The 16,525-nt window shown below is 41.4% G+C and overlaps 1 protein-coding gene across 2 annotated transcripts in view; it reads right to left on the reverse strand.

Moving 5' to 3' along the window:
- Nucleotides 1-16,525, reverse strand: part of STK32B (serine/threonine kinase 32B) — a 120,137-nt gene that overhangs the window by 22,692 nt on the left and 80,920 nt on the right. Inside the window, exons 5-6 of one of the 2 annotated variants that reach the window (XM_054391527.1) lie at nucleotides 13,556-13,593; nucleotides 8,017-8,106 (exon numbers count right to left, since the gene is read on the reverse strand). In XM_054391527.1, the coding sequence (XP_054247502.1) occupies nucleotides 8,017-8,106; nucleotides 13,556-13,593 (128 nt within the window). The remainder of the gene's footprint in view (nucleotides 1-8,016; nucleotides 8,107-13,555; nucleotides 13,594-16,525) is intronic. The other variant, XM_054391528.1, reaches the window with a different exon arrangement.

Consider the following 16,525-nt stretch of genomic DNA (forward strand, 5'->3'; position numbering starts at 1 on the left):
ATCATGCTAGATTGCAGTTACCATGTGAGCCTCTCCTGGCAATGATACTGAGTTTAAAGGACCACACTGCCACCTGATTGCCATCACATCACTTTGTAGTGAGCACATTGCAATGAATGTCACCTGGTCACACTTCTTCAGGCTGGCAGTTTGGGATTTGACTGTATGGCACCTTTAATTAAAGGAAAGCTGTTCCCTTCAGAGGAGTTTTTGGAGTCCTTGCATCATGGATGGCAACCTAACAATTTACAGCTCCAGAACTGAGTTCAAAAAGTCTTGAAGAGCCAAACCTGATAGAGGATTTTGGCATCCATGAATGATATATAGCAAGTTACTAATCTGTAGAATAAAAATCAATGAATGAATTAAAGTGATCCTATAGTCTCTGCCTAGCAAGACCATTTCTAAACTCATTTGTTAGGAGAACTACAATCACATCAATACTTTTGCCAGAAGGTGTGTTTGGAGAATAGCTCACCAGTGGATCACTGACAGAGGTAAGCTTGTGCCATGATCCAATATGACACGAATCAACCATGTCATAAAAGTCATCACACTGAGTTACCAATATCTCACCTTGAGATAACATAGCTCCACTTGGCATGCTCTGTCTTCAGAGGTACTTCAGACCTTGTTTGCACGCTGCTGAAGGTTTCTGCTGAAGGCACTGCTTGCAAGTGTGTGATCACTCACACAGATTGATGCTAAGAGGGTAGGCAGACTGTGTGTGACTTCAGTGGATCAATACACCTAAACTGCACATCCAGCACCAAAGTCCTGTTTTGAATATCACCATAGGCACCTTGTAGCGAAGGTTCATTTCATCACATCTGTAACAGGTTTTACTCACTGTGCCTGGATGATGTATAATAGCTCACTACAGCAAATTGCCTTTGTGACCTTTTTTTGTTGAGCTCTGTAGATATAATTTTGGTTTCACTCTTGCTTTTATAGCTTTAACATTGGAATAATGTGACAGATCACTGTCCAATATCTGAGGCAGAGGTAAGAGTACTTTATTGATGTAACCTACAACACTGACAGAAGGCTGCAGCTGTTTTGCTAATTCAGTGACTGAGTCACCTACTTTTACTTGCTTATTCTAAAAGCTTCAAGGTCAGCTCATCACACATAAAGCAGAAGATGCTTTCTTTTGCCCATTGGCCCTGGTGTTTTGTAGCTCTGTCTTCTCACCTTGAACTGATGACATTCTTAGACCAGAGAATTGGCAGTCAGGCTTTTGATTTTGTAAAGCAGATGGCCCCCTTTCCCCTGCTTTATGCAGTTATTTCATCTGGACTGTCTCTGCATTCAGTCAGCTCCAGTGAAGTGGTTATTAAGCCCCACTTGGCAAGATGAGGGGGCACTGACTGAAGGTGCAATATCATTTACAGTCTCCTATCTCAGGGTTTTTTTTTTTTTCCTCAGATGAAATATCAACCCTGCTAAAGCCAGAAGACCTTTTCCCAATTTGGCAAAGTTGTTAAATACAGCCTCACAATAAGCATGTGGATCTAAAAGTCTTTTTGAACAGGGACCTTCTGTGTAGACAAAGGCCTCCAGGCTGTAGGGCAGACTTCTGGAGCTTTCCTGCTCATTCAGAAACATAATATGATTTTACACAAAGACAGCAGATCCTCCAAGTGATGGAGTCTGAAGAACTAAGAGCTGTGAAATACAGAAAATGACATTGGGTTGAAGTGGTATGGGATTGAAATAAAAGAGAATATCAATGTAGGTGCAAACAACACTGAATCTAGTTTCCACTATTTTTTCCTCCTGTAAAAGAGCATTTTGTACATAGGATGAAATACTTTTAAAGAGGATTTCTAAAAATTCACAGGTATCATTTATCTCCATAGTTAAAGTGCTCCAGATCACTGAAATTTAGGCCATTTTAATCTGGTGATCAATGGTGAGTCTGAACATGCTGCCCATGATAAAATAGTTTCAGGCCTGTCAGTTGGAACTGCTGGCACAAAAAAAAATAGTTGTTATTACTTTTGATGGGACATAGAGGTTTAATCATAAGGATAATTCATCAGAATAAAGCATAAAATGAAGTCCTTCGAGTGGCTCTGATACAAATCCTAAACAGCACAATGGGGCATTTCTTTTCTGATGAGCTGATTTAAGTTTCAATTCCTTAGCAAGAAGCTAATCAAAGGGTGCCTGGGGTACTTGTCTTCCACTACCCAGGAGACTGACAAGTGTTGATTAAGCAGCTTACAGAGCTATTACTGACATTGAGGCACTGCTGATTCTATAGGCTGCATTGAAACTTTGCAAAATAGGTGAGAAGGGAAGTGAAGTGAGATGAACACATTAGACCCTTCTTCAAGTGGTCTTTACTACATAACTAACTAAGCAGTATATTTAAGCAGCATTTTGCAAGTGAGTCTTGCAAGATTGGTTAGCTGGAAGGAGCTGATCATCCACACACAGCTAAGGGTTGCCAGCAGAAGCTGGTCATTAATTCCTACAAAATGGCCTGAGGCAATGTTAGCAGTAGGACAAACTGAAAATAAAATGAAAAATAAAGCCACAGTGGTTTGGCTTCAGTGTTTTTGAACCATCCAGTTCAGTTGGATGTGTTGAAAACATTTCTCAAGAATGAAAATCCTGATACTAGTTGCCTGGTTGGCTAGCTAGAGCTCTCTGTGGTCTGCTTGAATCTCAGCAGTGACCCTGCATGTCAATAAGGGGAAGCAGAGGCATGGGGTGTACAGCAGGGGTTGCAAAGCAATACACTATCATAGTCATTGCAGGAAAACATGCTCCAGTGATGCAGATTTTATTATAATGTTTGAGATTTCATAGATGAAGTAGATTCCAGTGTCATCAGCTGAGGTTCAGCATGAAAACACATTGCCAGTTATCATCTTCCTTCCTCATTTTAATCCTTGGTCTTGGGAAAAAAAAAAATCATATATAAATTTATATATATGCACATATAAACAGTGCAAAGGATGGAAGCAACATTTTGATTGACTAGCACAGGATAAGCTGTTAAAAGCTCAGACCTTTGCAAATTTAAATCTGTGAATGGCTTGATGTATACAAGAAATTCATAGCTTCACCTTGTTGAATTAGGCTTAACAGTTGATGGATTGAGCTGAATAGGAAATTAATTTGAGTCCAAGAACCTTGGACTGACATTTCTGTGAAATATTAGCTGTTTTCTCAACACTGTGAGAAGAAATATTAATTTTCGCTTCTGAAGAGTGAATTCAGAGGTTTGAAAAGTAAATTGAGAGGTCAGTCATTCTTCTAGGTCATGGCTCAAACAGAAAACAGAAATCAAACTACAGAGATGACAAGGGATCTTCTGTTTAGAGAAGAAGCAGGTTTAAAAGCAAAATGGAAGAAAACAACTTCCCTCTCCCTAAATATAAATGTGGCCTTGGTAAACTATCAATTTACCTCCTAGTGTTTACTTTCTCATGTGCTAAAAGAGTCTAAATTATAACAGACAGCTTTCTGACTCAGAGCTTTCTGACTAGCCAACTGCTAACTTCTATTGTATAAGGCAAAGTGCTGCCTAGAGCCTGACCATGCTGGGCTAGCAATTTTCTAGTGTGAGGTCTAGACTTGTTACAGCAGTGTAACTCATTTTTGGACCATTATTCACATAATACGCCTCAATAGCTTTAATGCTCATGTTTAATGCAGTTATTCAATCAAAGAAAATATTTTAGCTACCATTAACTAATCACAGATACCTCATTTAGAATGCCTTATTAGTTTGCCATATGGCTATACAACCTCTCCTGCCCTTATTCAGACTGCTGTCCTCATAAAACCCTCTGCATTACTCAGCCACAGAACAGAACTCACTTCTTGCCCTTGCACAGAGAACATGGTCCACTGGTTGAACATCTGGATCAGCCTCAGAGAAACAACCTCAAGTTGCTAGCCCCATTGAAAGACAACCCAGGAGCAATGAGCATATCATGGTCTCCTACTACTGAATATGAAGTTATACAGAAGTACCTTCCTTACTCCACCCAGAAGCTCACTGTGGCTGCAGTGCTGCTTTTTACTGGCAATTTGTTGAAGAGACTGTGTCCAAAAATGTCCATTTGCTATTTGGAAGATTGGTTCAGTGTATGGACAGCAGGCACTCTGCCCCAGTACTGACATTAACTGGTCTGGCTAACTGAGGATTCACAGGACAGGCTGTGCACCTCGCACATCAGAAAGACTATTACAGACTCCTACATCACATACTCCTACCAGGTTAGCAAATATCTTTGCATCAGTTTAGGCATCCAAAGTCCCTGAGGGACTTGTGTGGTTGACTACAAAATGGGAGTTACTCAGGTTGCAGAAATGCTTCACTCAGCTGCTGGAAGTTCTTGCTCATTGCCCTATATGCCACCTCTGCTGGAGGTTTCCTCCCACTCAGATCTGTCTGCAGAGCTCTGCATGGAATCAGTACCTTTCAGGCAGGTTACCAAACCACACCAAACCACCAAAAAAGCAACAAAAAACCCACCAAAAACCCCCACCAAAAAACCACCAAAAAACCAACCAACCAACAAAAAAAAAAAACCCCACCCCAAAAAAAAACACACACACAAAAAAAAAAACAACCCAAACCAAAAAAAACCCACCAAAAAACCCACCAAAACCCAAATGAAAGCTACCACTTGAACTCAGGTTAGGTTTTGGGTTTTTTTTTTTGGTCTGATATAGTCAAAGAACTGATTATATTGGCTATTTTGCTGGAAGATCTCCAAGAGTGGTAGAGAGCAGAGAGAGTTGAAAAGCATCTGGAGACAGTAGCTTCTTTCCTGATCTCCTGAGGTATTTCAGCTTCTTGTGTGCCTCCTCATTAATGTCAGAGCAGAGCCAAAACCTGAATGCCCCCTCACAGCTCAGTGCTTAATCCCCTCAGCTGCAGTATTCCCAGCACAGGCTGAAAACCCCATCAGTGCAGCCAGCATTTCTTTCTCCACCTCAAAGATTTACATATCCACATTTGGTTCTTGCTTATCAGAACAAACAGAAGCCTCCTGGCTGGTCCTGGCAAGATGCTGTTTTCCTGTGATGAAAAGGGCAGGTTGACATCCCCAGTGATACTCCACAGACAGGTAATCAAACCCTCAGTAGGAAAAACGGGGGAAGGGAGGGGATTCTCAAAAACCTAAACTCTACCCTACCCACACTTAAAGAGCAGTGACCTGCAAAAAAATAGCATCAGATAATTGTTTGCATGAGTACAATGAAGAACAAGGTTGAGTACCTTTGAAAACCCAGCTCCAAATTTGTCCTTGCTATATTGTATCTACCTCAGGAACAAATTTAGCCTTACCATACCTGTAAGGATGATGTCAGGACACCCACTAGCTTTCCTCTGACTCCAACAGTACTCCCACACAATACTAATTAATGAATATGGATGATTCATACATTTTAGGAGTTCAGTGAAGCTCTGTAAATGCACACTCCTCTGGTAATCTCAGGTCTACAGCCATTCTTCACTGGGAAAGCAACCTATGAAAGCAGCTGTGGAAACCTGAGATAAGGAGCCTCTAGGATAGAAAGGGAGTAGCTGAAACTTTTCTTGTAATTTATGACTGATTTTATTGGATTTGGATTTTAGTCAGTAATTATTTATACCATAACATGTATTTTTATTGGTTTGATTTAATGTCAAAAGAGTTACAGGGATAACTTCAGCCTCTGCTGAAGAAAACCACAAAGCCTCTACCAAATCCCCTTTAAGCCTCCTACCAACAGAAACAAACAAAACCCCAAACAAACCCTAACCCCCCCCAAATTGATAACCTGTGAGTGGAAAGTTTTTGCAGCACTCATAAATAGGATACAGATGTATGGACACTGATCATTCAAAAAGGAAACATTTCAGTGAGTAAAAAGTATTTGCTATAGGAATTTAATCCATCGAATTTATGCCAGAGTCAGGAATAAACAAAAGGCCACATCTGTAATGTATCTGTCATGTGTTCTAGATATATTTTAGTTTTTAACACTTTGTTTGATAGCTGAACAACCTGTTGCAGGTTGCAAATGGAGCACAGAACACGTTCTCTGACACACAACCCTATCTCTTGCAGCCTGCATGAGAGGCTGATATAAGAATCATCTTTTTTTCCACAAGTGTTGAAAATGGCAAACACTTGCAAACATGCTTCCAGCTGGGTGAGTGCAGTTTCCAAACCCTAAAATCCTAATGAATAGCTTTCTGCAGGAAGGAAGAGCCACAGCTGGACATTCCAGGCACAGTCTACATCCAGAGACCATGTCCTGCCCTGTGCTGGCTTTCCTGGTCTATGTCCAAGTGCAGAGCAGAAAGGGCTCCCCAAGTGCTTGTGTCCATTTGTTGGCTGCAGTTGTGCCTGCCAAAAGTCAGCTAGGTCTCAAAGGAAGGACACTTTGCAGGGCTTGCCAGCACAGGATGACAGCCTGAAAATTCATGGGTTTCCAAAGGGCTGTTGCTACAATAAACCCTTTGACAACACCCTCAGTCAGAGGTGTGGCAGCAGGTATGAGCAGTGAATTTCTAATGATAAAACTCAGGCATGGGTGGCGCACAAGTTTCCTAAACCAGCTAAGGCACACATCCTGTTTCACAGCTGGAGCCAGCTGAATAGTATGAGACAGAACCCCCAAAGAACCTCCAACGCTCAGCAGCTGATTTCACTTCAGCATTTCAGGTCAGTGGCCTCAAGAAATGAAAATACAGAAGCAGCTGGAAGCAGTTTGTCTCTCCAGGCTGTTGACCCCATTCCTTTCAGATTCACTGTTGTCCATGGTTGTGTTGCCTATGTGTAGCAGGGATTTCACTTGTCTGAATGAATCAGCTGGGAAGGGGGAATGTAAAGAAATGAGCAGGGTTTCTGGAAAAACATTCAGGTTCAGCTACATTCTGTGCAACCATTTAATAAGTAAGGAAATAGGCTGGGAAAATTTCAGGCAGAGAAAGATTGAGGGGCAACAAGGCTAATGTGAAGTGGGATTAAACACAGGCTGCAGGAGCTGGCTCATACTATGCTTAGCATGACAAGATAGGGATCTTAATCAGAACAGCCAGTGCAGTCTTACAACAGAGTATCAATTCACTCTGCTTTTTTCCTGGATACCAGTTTTATGCAGTTGTGCTGCAGGGAATTAAATCACTTCCTAGCAAATTCTCAGCCTGTTTCAGTCAGATTTCAAATAGGAATGGAGGCTTTAGAGAGAGCATTTTTCTGTTTATTTCCTTAAATTGGTCATAGGAAGAAGTGAGAAATCCTGTAAGTACCTCTACAAATGGAAAGACTGAAGAGTGCCTTCATAACTGATTAAACATAACAGGATCCACATGGGAATGAACTTTTTAGAACCTATGAGGCGTAAAAAAAGCCTTCTTCATCATGAAAACCAGCACAGCATAAGGCATGTCTTACAGGAACCATTGAGTTTCCTTGGTTCTGGTGCTCAGGAATTACCTTGCTTGGAGGGATTTTGTCTCATTACACTGATGTTCAAGTGTGGTTTAAATTCCTGTTGATGAAACCTTACTACCAAGCATAAAGCCAACCTCCAATTCTTTTTTTTTTTTCCCTACTTCTCTCATTGTGTAAATGACTTAGGCAAAGCCACAGGGAAAGTCTTTGACAGAACCATAAAGCCAGAAATCTCTTAGGAGTCAACCCAAAGCTTTCTTAATTTGAGCACTACAGCTGAAGAATCTCTGTACCATTTCACTAAAGTTATGTTTCTTCACAAAATTAAAAGTGTAAACTAAACTTTTCTGAATTTGCTTCACAAAACCAAACAGGATCTGACTATAAGGAGTGTAGAGATCCTGCTCCTGCCCAGTCTCTCCATCTCTTATGTTTTCCATTGCTAACACATACACACTGAAAAAACAAAACCAAAAAACCCCAAAGTGGATCACAGTAATTGCATGTTTTTACAACTTATAATCCTTTTAAAATGATGTTAGTTAACCTTAATGCATGATTTTTCATAGACTTTTTTTTTTAAATGCTCTTGAAAACTTACCCATATAGGGTTTTGTGCCAGCCATAGAAGAAGCTTTTTCTGAGCCTTTCACTATGGTTGCTATGTTAAAGTCAGTGATATGAACATGCCCTGCAATCACACAAAGTAAAATCAGAAGTTAAAGCAGCACATCATAAAAATAATTTTCCATTTGTCTGATATTTAAGTGATAATGGGAAGATTTGTAACAATTCTTGGAAACTTACTGTTGAGTGTTGCTTCTAAGTGGAAAAAAGCATATTGGCAGCAAAGTGGTGGAATACTTTCTCAGTACAGTTGCATCCACTAGCTGCTCACACTGCTGGATTTTTTGTTGATGTTGGTCACCCCTGAACCTTCTCTTGCTGTCAACATTAAGGCAGAAACCATCTTCTTAGAGCAGTAACATGCAGGAACAGCACATGAGGCTTCTTATCTACAGCTAGAGCCACTCCTCACAATCTCAGGTACTCATGACACCCATCTGCTACCACATCCACTTCAGCTGACCATCAGCCTGGCCTTCTCTGACTCTCATTAGGGCAAAATGAGCCAAGAAGGAAAAAGGGTATTTTTATAGCACAATAGCTATACAATTACATCCATGGTAGCTGAAGAGTGTCTATGTAACAGCAGCAGGTTCAAAATGAGCACTCATTTGACAGCAGTTGGAAAGATGAAAAATAAATGACAGGAGTCAGCCTGGGGTCTTGCTGTCTGACCAGCCAGACAGCTGATTTAAACTGAGCTAATCAGGCTGGATGGTCAAAACCTGCTGCCATTGCTTTTTTCCTGGAGTAGCTCATGATAAGCATAGGTTAAATTGCTCCACCACAGTGAAGCAATAGTTGTTAATCTTGGCTTGCCATAGGCAGATAAACTAAATATAAATCCAGCCTGAAAATCTGCAGACTTTTAATTTGCTAAGTCTGCTGTCAGGTTTTACATTTCTGCTTAAGGAATAGTTTTTACCTTGTGAAGTGATGGAGATATTAAGCTCCCTGTGATTGCATCTGGCAATACCATCATGGAGAAGAGAGCACAGGGAAAGGTTCTCCCTCTCCCAGCTGAGCCCTGCACTCAGGATTAACGTATCACGTGCTGAACGAGAGTCTTGAGTGACAGGTTCCTGAGATCTTTTTGCTTTTTCTCAGTGAAGATTTCAACATCATTCAGCTCACAGCATGGAACAGGCTTTGGGCATGAAGCAGTTATTAAGTGAGGGAGGTTGTTATCATGTTTGCTGCCACAGATGAAAAGAGTCTAACAAATGACTGATGTTGAACGTTACCCTGGTGCCTGATAGAGGAACTGCAGTCTCAATGAAAGATTATGTTGCTCTGACACTCTAAACTGGGTTCTGCTCAAAGTCCACAGGAAACATATCTGCCAACCTCTAACATGCATATGCTCAAAAAACAAGTGAACATGGCACTTGTGGACATGGTTTAATGGCCATGGTGGTGTCAGATTGATGGTTGGACTTGATCTTAGAGGTCTTTTCCAACCAAAACAATTCAATGTTTCTATGGGTGAGTGGAGGTTCTCAGAGGCTTCACATGTGGCCAAACTTGAGCTGATTTTGAAGTGAAAAAGAACCACATTTCACTGCTAAACTTAAAGCTATTTCTCCACACAGGAGACACAGTAGATGTTTTCAATGAAATGGTTTGCATATTTTCTGCGCTTTTCTCAAAAACCCTGCTTATATTTTATTTCTTCCCAACACACCCAGCCCAGGAGGACGCCTGTACATGGCAGACAAAAACAGTGCTCAGATTAAATTCATCACTTTATGAGAGGCAAAAGATGTTAGGCTTCAATAACAAAAGTTAATGGCCACAGCCCAGCCTGCCCTCAGATTTCAAGCTGATATTCCTCCTCCATGGTGGCTGGAGTATGGCATGTTTGCCATTTCTTTCTGCAATAATAAAACACCACAGTAGAAGGCTTCTTGAAAATGGCTACTGAACCACATACAGCCACATCATGGCAGTAGTTTTAAGCAATTCCATCAACACCGTAGAATGCAAAGCTGCAAGGATCTTGGCATACTAATACTTTTCTCTTTTTATGACAGATGACTATAAAGATCTATCATTTAAATGATGGCATGGTAAGTGATGCTCCCTATTAGGGTACCAGCATGATAGACTGTTGCAAAACACCTATGGTGTAATATCCATTCAGACTCATCCAAATAGTTGGTCTGCAATGAAAATTGCCTCCCCTGTAGTGCATTGTTTTCTCTCCCTTTTATTAGATTTCTTTTCATTTAACAAAACCAAAATAGCACATGTGAAATGTTGTGTGCCCTGGCTGATGGGCCCTGTTAAAATGCCTTTCTGCATGGTGAGGGGTGGGTTGGGAAGATAGGACCAGCATAGCTCCTCTGCATCCTACTGTCAGCACAAGAGTGATGGGCAGCTGCTGTAAATGTAGCAGGGTAGAGCAGAGCTGTGTCTGTACCACTGGTAAAACATCTTTGCTCTTCCCCATCACAGGGTTACTCCATGGCCTGTGGGCTGCCTGCAAACAGGCTTTGCCTATGCAGGGAGGGAAAGGAAGGGATCCCATAGGCAGGCAGATGGCTGTGCTGCCACAGGGACTACAAACAGTACAAGGTGAGAGCTGGAGGAGTGGAAAGAAGCTGTGTCTGGGATTGAATCTGAGCAGGAAGCAGCAGGGAGTGAGCCAGGAGGGCCAGGGGGATGTTGAGGCAGAGCTCTGCTTGCCTGTGCTCACCGCTGGATGGTTTTGACTCTTAAGCCTGGTGAATTCTCTTGGGTTTTTGTGATAATTTTAAAGTATTTCATTCTCGTGACTATTTCAAGAGACAGTTAGACCTCAGTTCTCTGTAGGTATCTTTCTTATCAGCTACTTCATGCTGCTCCTAAAATTTCAATTAATGGGAACTTTTTCCCATTGAGCTTCACACCTTGTACTTGATGCCCCTTTCTGGATATTATTGTGAAAAACTAAATGTCAACCTCACATGTGTATCCCTGGTACAACACTGAAATAAGCAGTATGTCAGTGCCACTTGGGTTTAGCTTTTAAGAGCTGTGAAGCAGAGCAGTGCACAAGAGATTCATCAGGACTTAACTAAATTCAGGCATTGCAGGGAAAGAGCTCATGGCTTAATCCTCATGGCTGCATGACCCCATGGGATAACAAGATAATGGTGGAGAGGAGGGAAGAAAAGGCAAATGAACACATTCCTCTGGCTCTCTGCAGAGTGGCTTTTGCAAATCATCCCAGACTGCACTTATCTCCCATACACCAACAAGCATATTGCAAGCATGTCATTTCACTGGAAAGTGTTTCAGTCAGCTCCCAGTTAAGGCTTAAACAGGGAAAATTTGTAAGTTAACACCTACAGCACTGTGCAAGACTTTGAGAAGCTTTATGCATGGATGTACTTTAGAAGTGTTACATGCCTTTTATGCCTCACTTTTCCATATGGCCTCTATCTGGTGTAAAGAGAAAATTCCCTTTATTGGGGCTGTTGTTTAATTTTTGAACAAATCATAATAGTAATGAAAGCAAGATCTGAAAGGTGTCTGAAGCTGGCTGACTAGCATTTAGCAGGGGAAAATGTACACGACTTCAAACCTCACTGAATTTCTCAGAACCTGAAACCAAAAGGGGTGAATGTGAGGGCAGAGAGAAGAAACATCAGGCTGGAATTAATGCCATCAACTCAGCATGCATCAGAGCTGCTGGGAAATCTCAACACAGGAACAATCTAGAGCAAATTCAGACCTGGTTTGCCCTTAGAAGGTCAAACACTATGACCAATTTAAAAAGCATCTCTCTGGGTTCACCTGTGCAGTGTACAAGAGCTTAAGCACATGGCCACGTGAGCCTGGCATGACTGGGTAGCCTGTCACTTATCCTCAGGGAGATTGTTAGAAACCTCCTTGTACTGCTATTAGATGTGAGTTCCTCAAGGCTGTGCATTTCAAGAGGGTGTGCTCTTTAAAGGCCACCTAGCCATGTAGAAGTTTTAAATGTATTTTCAAAGTGTGGATAGCTTCAGGTGGATGAATTATGCTGAGAGCATTTATCTTGTTAATCAATGTCAGAAGCTGATTAGTCCTGCTGTCCAAGGGGTGTCTGCAAGTCTGGAGAAGCATGGCATGGCTGTTTCACCACTTGTCTGCTGGTGTGCTCTGAGGGAGCAGTGTTCTACTGCTTTGCAGAAGAGGGGCTATCCGTTCCTAAATTTCCAAGCTGGCTACAGAAAATTTTTTTGCTGAACAACTTACAATCAGCAAAACACCTCATTTTGAAGCATATTGCTCACTCTGGTCTAGCTTCTTGCCTGCAATATTTGAACCCTCATAGGAAAGCTCTCACAAGAGGCTGATTTTGTGCAGTAATTGACCTCGATCAGGGGCAAGGAGAGATAAAGGCAACCATACTTCAAAGGCTGTCAGTCAAAGATTTAACACACTCACGGTCATTTCATGTCATCTTTGACATCTTTAGGACTTAAAGACAAGAGATTGTTATTTCATGCTTATTTACTGATGTTAGTATTTAGAGAATGTTAACACTTAAGGGTCTGAAGCATTAGATTCCTGAAATCCTAGATAGTTTAAAACTCCAACATTCATTTAACTTTGTGGACTTCCATATTCCCAGGGATAAACTCCAGCTGTTTGCAATGCTACTCTTTAATCAGCTTTAACTTGCATACCCAGCAGCTCTGCAATGGATTTTGGGAGAAAATGGTATCATTGTTCTCATTTCAAGTTTGCATTTTCTCAAAGATTTACTGCTTTAAATTAATTTCTGAGGTGAACAGAGCACAAGACTTTCCCACAGTAGCAAACACACATCTTCTTTTCCCATGTAGTCTTCCTCCTGACTGTATTTCTGTTCTCATACAAGGTTACTGTGTTCCTTATTTATAATTGCTTATATTCCTCCCATAAATAGCTGTGAAATGATTCATGAGGTTCTAGCAAAATGCTTACTAGACAGTGTATATGTGGAAAACTGAATTTTGAAGAAATTAACTCCTTGTCTACTCTTTGTGTGTGTGTGTGTTACCTGAGTCGGAACTACATGCACAGCCATAAAAAATTTGCAGATTTAGAGGCAAATTTCCAAATTCTGTCTCTAAATTTGGGGATGCAATTTTTGAATACCAACAGGAAAAATAGTTTGCTATATAAAATTTCTTAGCCTTTCAGAATTTCTAAAAGAAAATAAATGCTTGGTGTGCTTCTATTAGTGATGCCTCTTAAAAGGGATTTTGGTGATTCACAGAAATCCTGAAAAAAATCTGATCCTGGTGATCTCAATTCACATTGAATTTCTTCTTCAGGTCTTACAAGTGTCAGATCAGTATAGATATTTTTTATTTTTTTTTGGCAATAGGAATGGAAATTGCAAAATCTACAAGGTGGACAGAGGGACTTTGCAAAGGAAGTTCAGATTTAGGTAGGAAACCAACATCTGAGGCTAGTTTACAAAGTATGTCATGAGCATGTGACTGAGAGCTCAAGAATTAGCAATATCTGAGATAAAACAATCAATATTCACTTACCATGCTCATCCAGTAGTATGTTGTCAGGTTTGATGTCCCTGTAAAATAAGGAATAGATGAGATTTCACAGACAACTCTATTAGTGTATGAGGACCAAGTGACTTAAATCATTACAAACCCAAAGAAAACCATATCATACATAAAGGTAAATGATTTTTATCTACATCTTTTTACTGCCCTGAGAAAACAAGCAGGAGCCCAGAGGCTCTCTGAGTGCTCATTTCAGGTGGCTTTGTTTTCATAGCATTGCAAAGGATTGGTTTTCAGGATCATGTACTTTGTGCTTTATAGCAGCAGGAACAACAAGAGAGGATATTTGCATCTAGGAGGTGCCTCAGGGACTCTGCATTTGACAGACCCAGGAAACTATTTAATTGGAAACATTGGTGATCTACCCTTTCAGCCAGACCCTGCTAATCTGCCATGCTCACATACATGATCACTCACAGATTGCAGAGTCCTGCTAGCTATTCTATGTTAATTGGGTAAGTCTAGCAGCTCTCCTTTTAGCCCCTGAATCCCCACAGCCTGTCTGTAAGGGCAGGTACTCTGCTGAGGAAAGGGTTGAGAATAAGGGAGGGAGGAAGGAGATTATGATGTGCTGAAGCAGGAGTTGCCATTCTTGGTACAAGGGAATGATGTTGCCCTAGAAAGCTGCACTTTGAGAATAATTTTCTGTTGGCTTACAAAAATGCTGTTGTCAGGGGGGATGGAGTCAAATTTTGCCCACTACTGCTGAACATTCACACCCTCTTTCTTGATCTAGCATCACTGCTCATGGTGTGGGCCTATTCTGAAGAAAGACTCTTCCCATTGCCAGCCTGGTTTGGTCCCTGGTGTAGCTCACCCTGCAGCTTGGGAAGTATGATGTGGCAGTGCCATGTGGTACTCACTCCCTGTTCACTGGCATTCTGCACTTGATGCCATTTCAAAGCCGTGTGCTTGGTGTGGCATTGCCAGGGTGGGAAATGCATCAATCCAATTGGAGCAAAACCTTTGCCCCTTGGGCTGAATTTTCCACTTATCTCAAAAGACAAGGCCCTGTAAACTGTCACAACAAGCTGTCAAATGGATCAGAAAATGCTTCCACCTCTGTAACTGTTTTTAACCAAGGGATGGCTTGATTGTTCCAATTTGAACACTACCTAGGAAATCCCATCCTGACTGAAATAGCTACTAATACATATGGAGATTTTGCTAACAAGATTGTTCCATTGTATGCATAAATAGAATAAAGGAAAAAAAAAAGTGAAACCTTTGCAAAAGGAAAATGTGTTACACCTGAACACTTTTGGTTTGGTTTGTTTTTACTAGAGAGTAACTTAATGAAGTAAGCATCATACAAGATAGCAATAGCAATTATAATATGTATATTGCTTGCATGATACGAGCTCAGCATCACCCAAACTCCACATCTTTACTGACAAAAGAAAGAAGCCTACAGTTTAGTATTTTCAGTTCTCTGGCCCTTCCTGAGGTTCACATGAAGTTGTGAAGTACACTAAGATTATGCTGACAATTTGGTTAGCAGCAGCTAGGGAAATGTAGAATAAATATAATTCCCTGCAAATTTGGAAACAATGCAGGATGTGTATGTGTCTGTTTAAGGAAAAGAATCCCAGTATGACTGACCACCTGGAATGGAAATTTAAAATGATACCAATATCTCAGTGTGAAATACTGCAGTTCTGCACAGCTTACAGGCTACCTATCATTGCCTGATCCAGCAGCAGTTCTAGTTATCTGTGTAATATAAAGGGAAAACTCTCCTAGAGCCCACGTCACTCACAGGCCTCCAAACTTTGACTCATCTCCTTCTGCCCCCTCTAGTCACTTGCCATATCATTTACCATATCAAAACCTCTTCTTCTCCTGATTTTGTATGGGTGAAGTTATGAGTTACAGGTGAAATGTAGAGTTAAATAGCTTTGCTTATATTAAAGAACTTCTCTTTGGTTGAGTTACCATAGGAAATTCTATACATTTTTATCACAGTCTCACAGTACATCAGAGGTTGGAAGGGACCTCTAGAGATCATCAGGTCCAACCCCCCTGCCAAAGCAGGATCACCTAGGATAGTCTGAACAGGAATGCATCCAGGAGGGTTTTGAAAATCTCTACAGAAGGAGACTCCACACACCCCCTGGGCAGCCTGTTCCAGTGCTCTGTCACCCACACTCTAAAGAAGTTTCTCTTCATGTTGAGGTGAAATCTTCTATGTTCTAGTTTGAACCCATTGTTCCTTGTCCTATCACTGTGTACCACCCAAAAGAGCCTGCCCCCCCCCCACTTGACACCCACCCCTCAGCTATTGATAGACATTGATCAGATCCTCTCTCAGTCTTCTCCAGACTAAACAGCCCCAGGGCTCTCAGTCTCTCTTCACAGGGGAGGTGCTCAAGTCCCCTAAGCATCCTCATGGCTCTCTGTTGGATTCTCTCCAGCAGGTCTCTGTCTCTCTTGAACTGGGGAGCCCCAAACTGGACACAGGATTGCAGGTATGGTCTCAGCAGGGCAGAGTAGAGAGGCAGAAGAACTTCCCTAGCCCTGCTGGACACCTTTCTTGATACATCCCAGGATCCCATTGGCTCTCTTGGCCACAAGAGCACATTGTTGTTCCATGGAGAACTTGCTGCCCACCAGCACTCCAAGGTTTTATATGTAATATTATAATCTAATCTCTTGATTCATGAGGCAGTTTTTGGAAGAGCTACTGTTCAGCTGGTACTATCTCTGGGTTTTGATAACTGCATTTTGATAAAAGTTGGAATTGCAATTCCCTATGGAATAGTCTTGAAGCTGATCCAGGACTTGAAAACACAGCAGTGACTTTCAATGGAAATAAGCATGCCATAGTTCTGACTGTTGAATTAAATGTTTCAGACTGTGTCTTCACAAAGGTTAACAAGCACAGTCTGACTCCACACTTCTCATGTGGGTAAACAGATTGAGGGCCACATCCAAGCACGT

Source organism: Indicator indicator, chromosome 23 (assembly GCF_027791375.1).
Source record: "Indicator indicator isolate 239-I01 chromosome 23, UM_Iind_1.1, whole genome shotgun sequence".
Classification (NCBI taxonomy): domain Eukaryota; kingdom Metazoa; phylum Chordata; class Aves; order Piciformes; family Indicatoridae; genus Indicator; species Indicator indicator.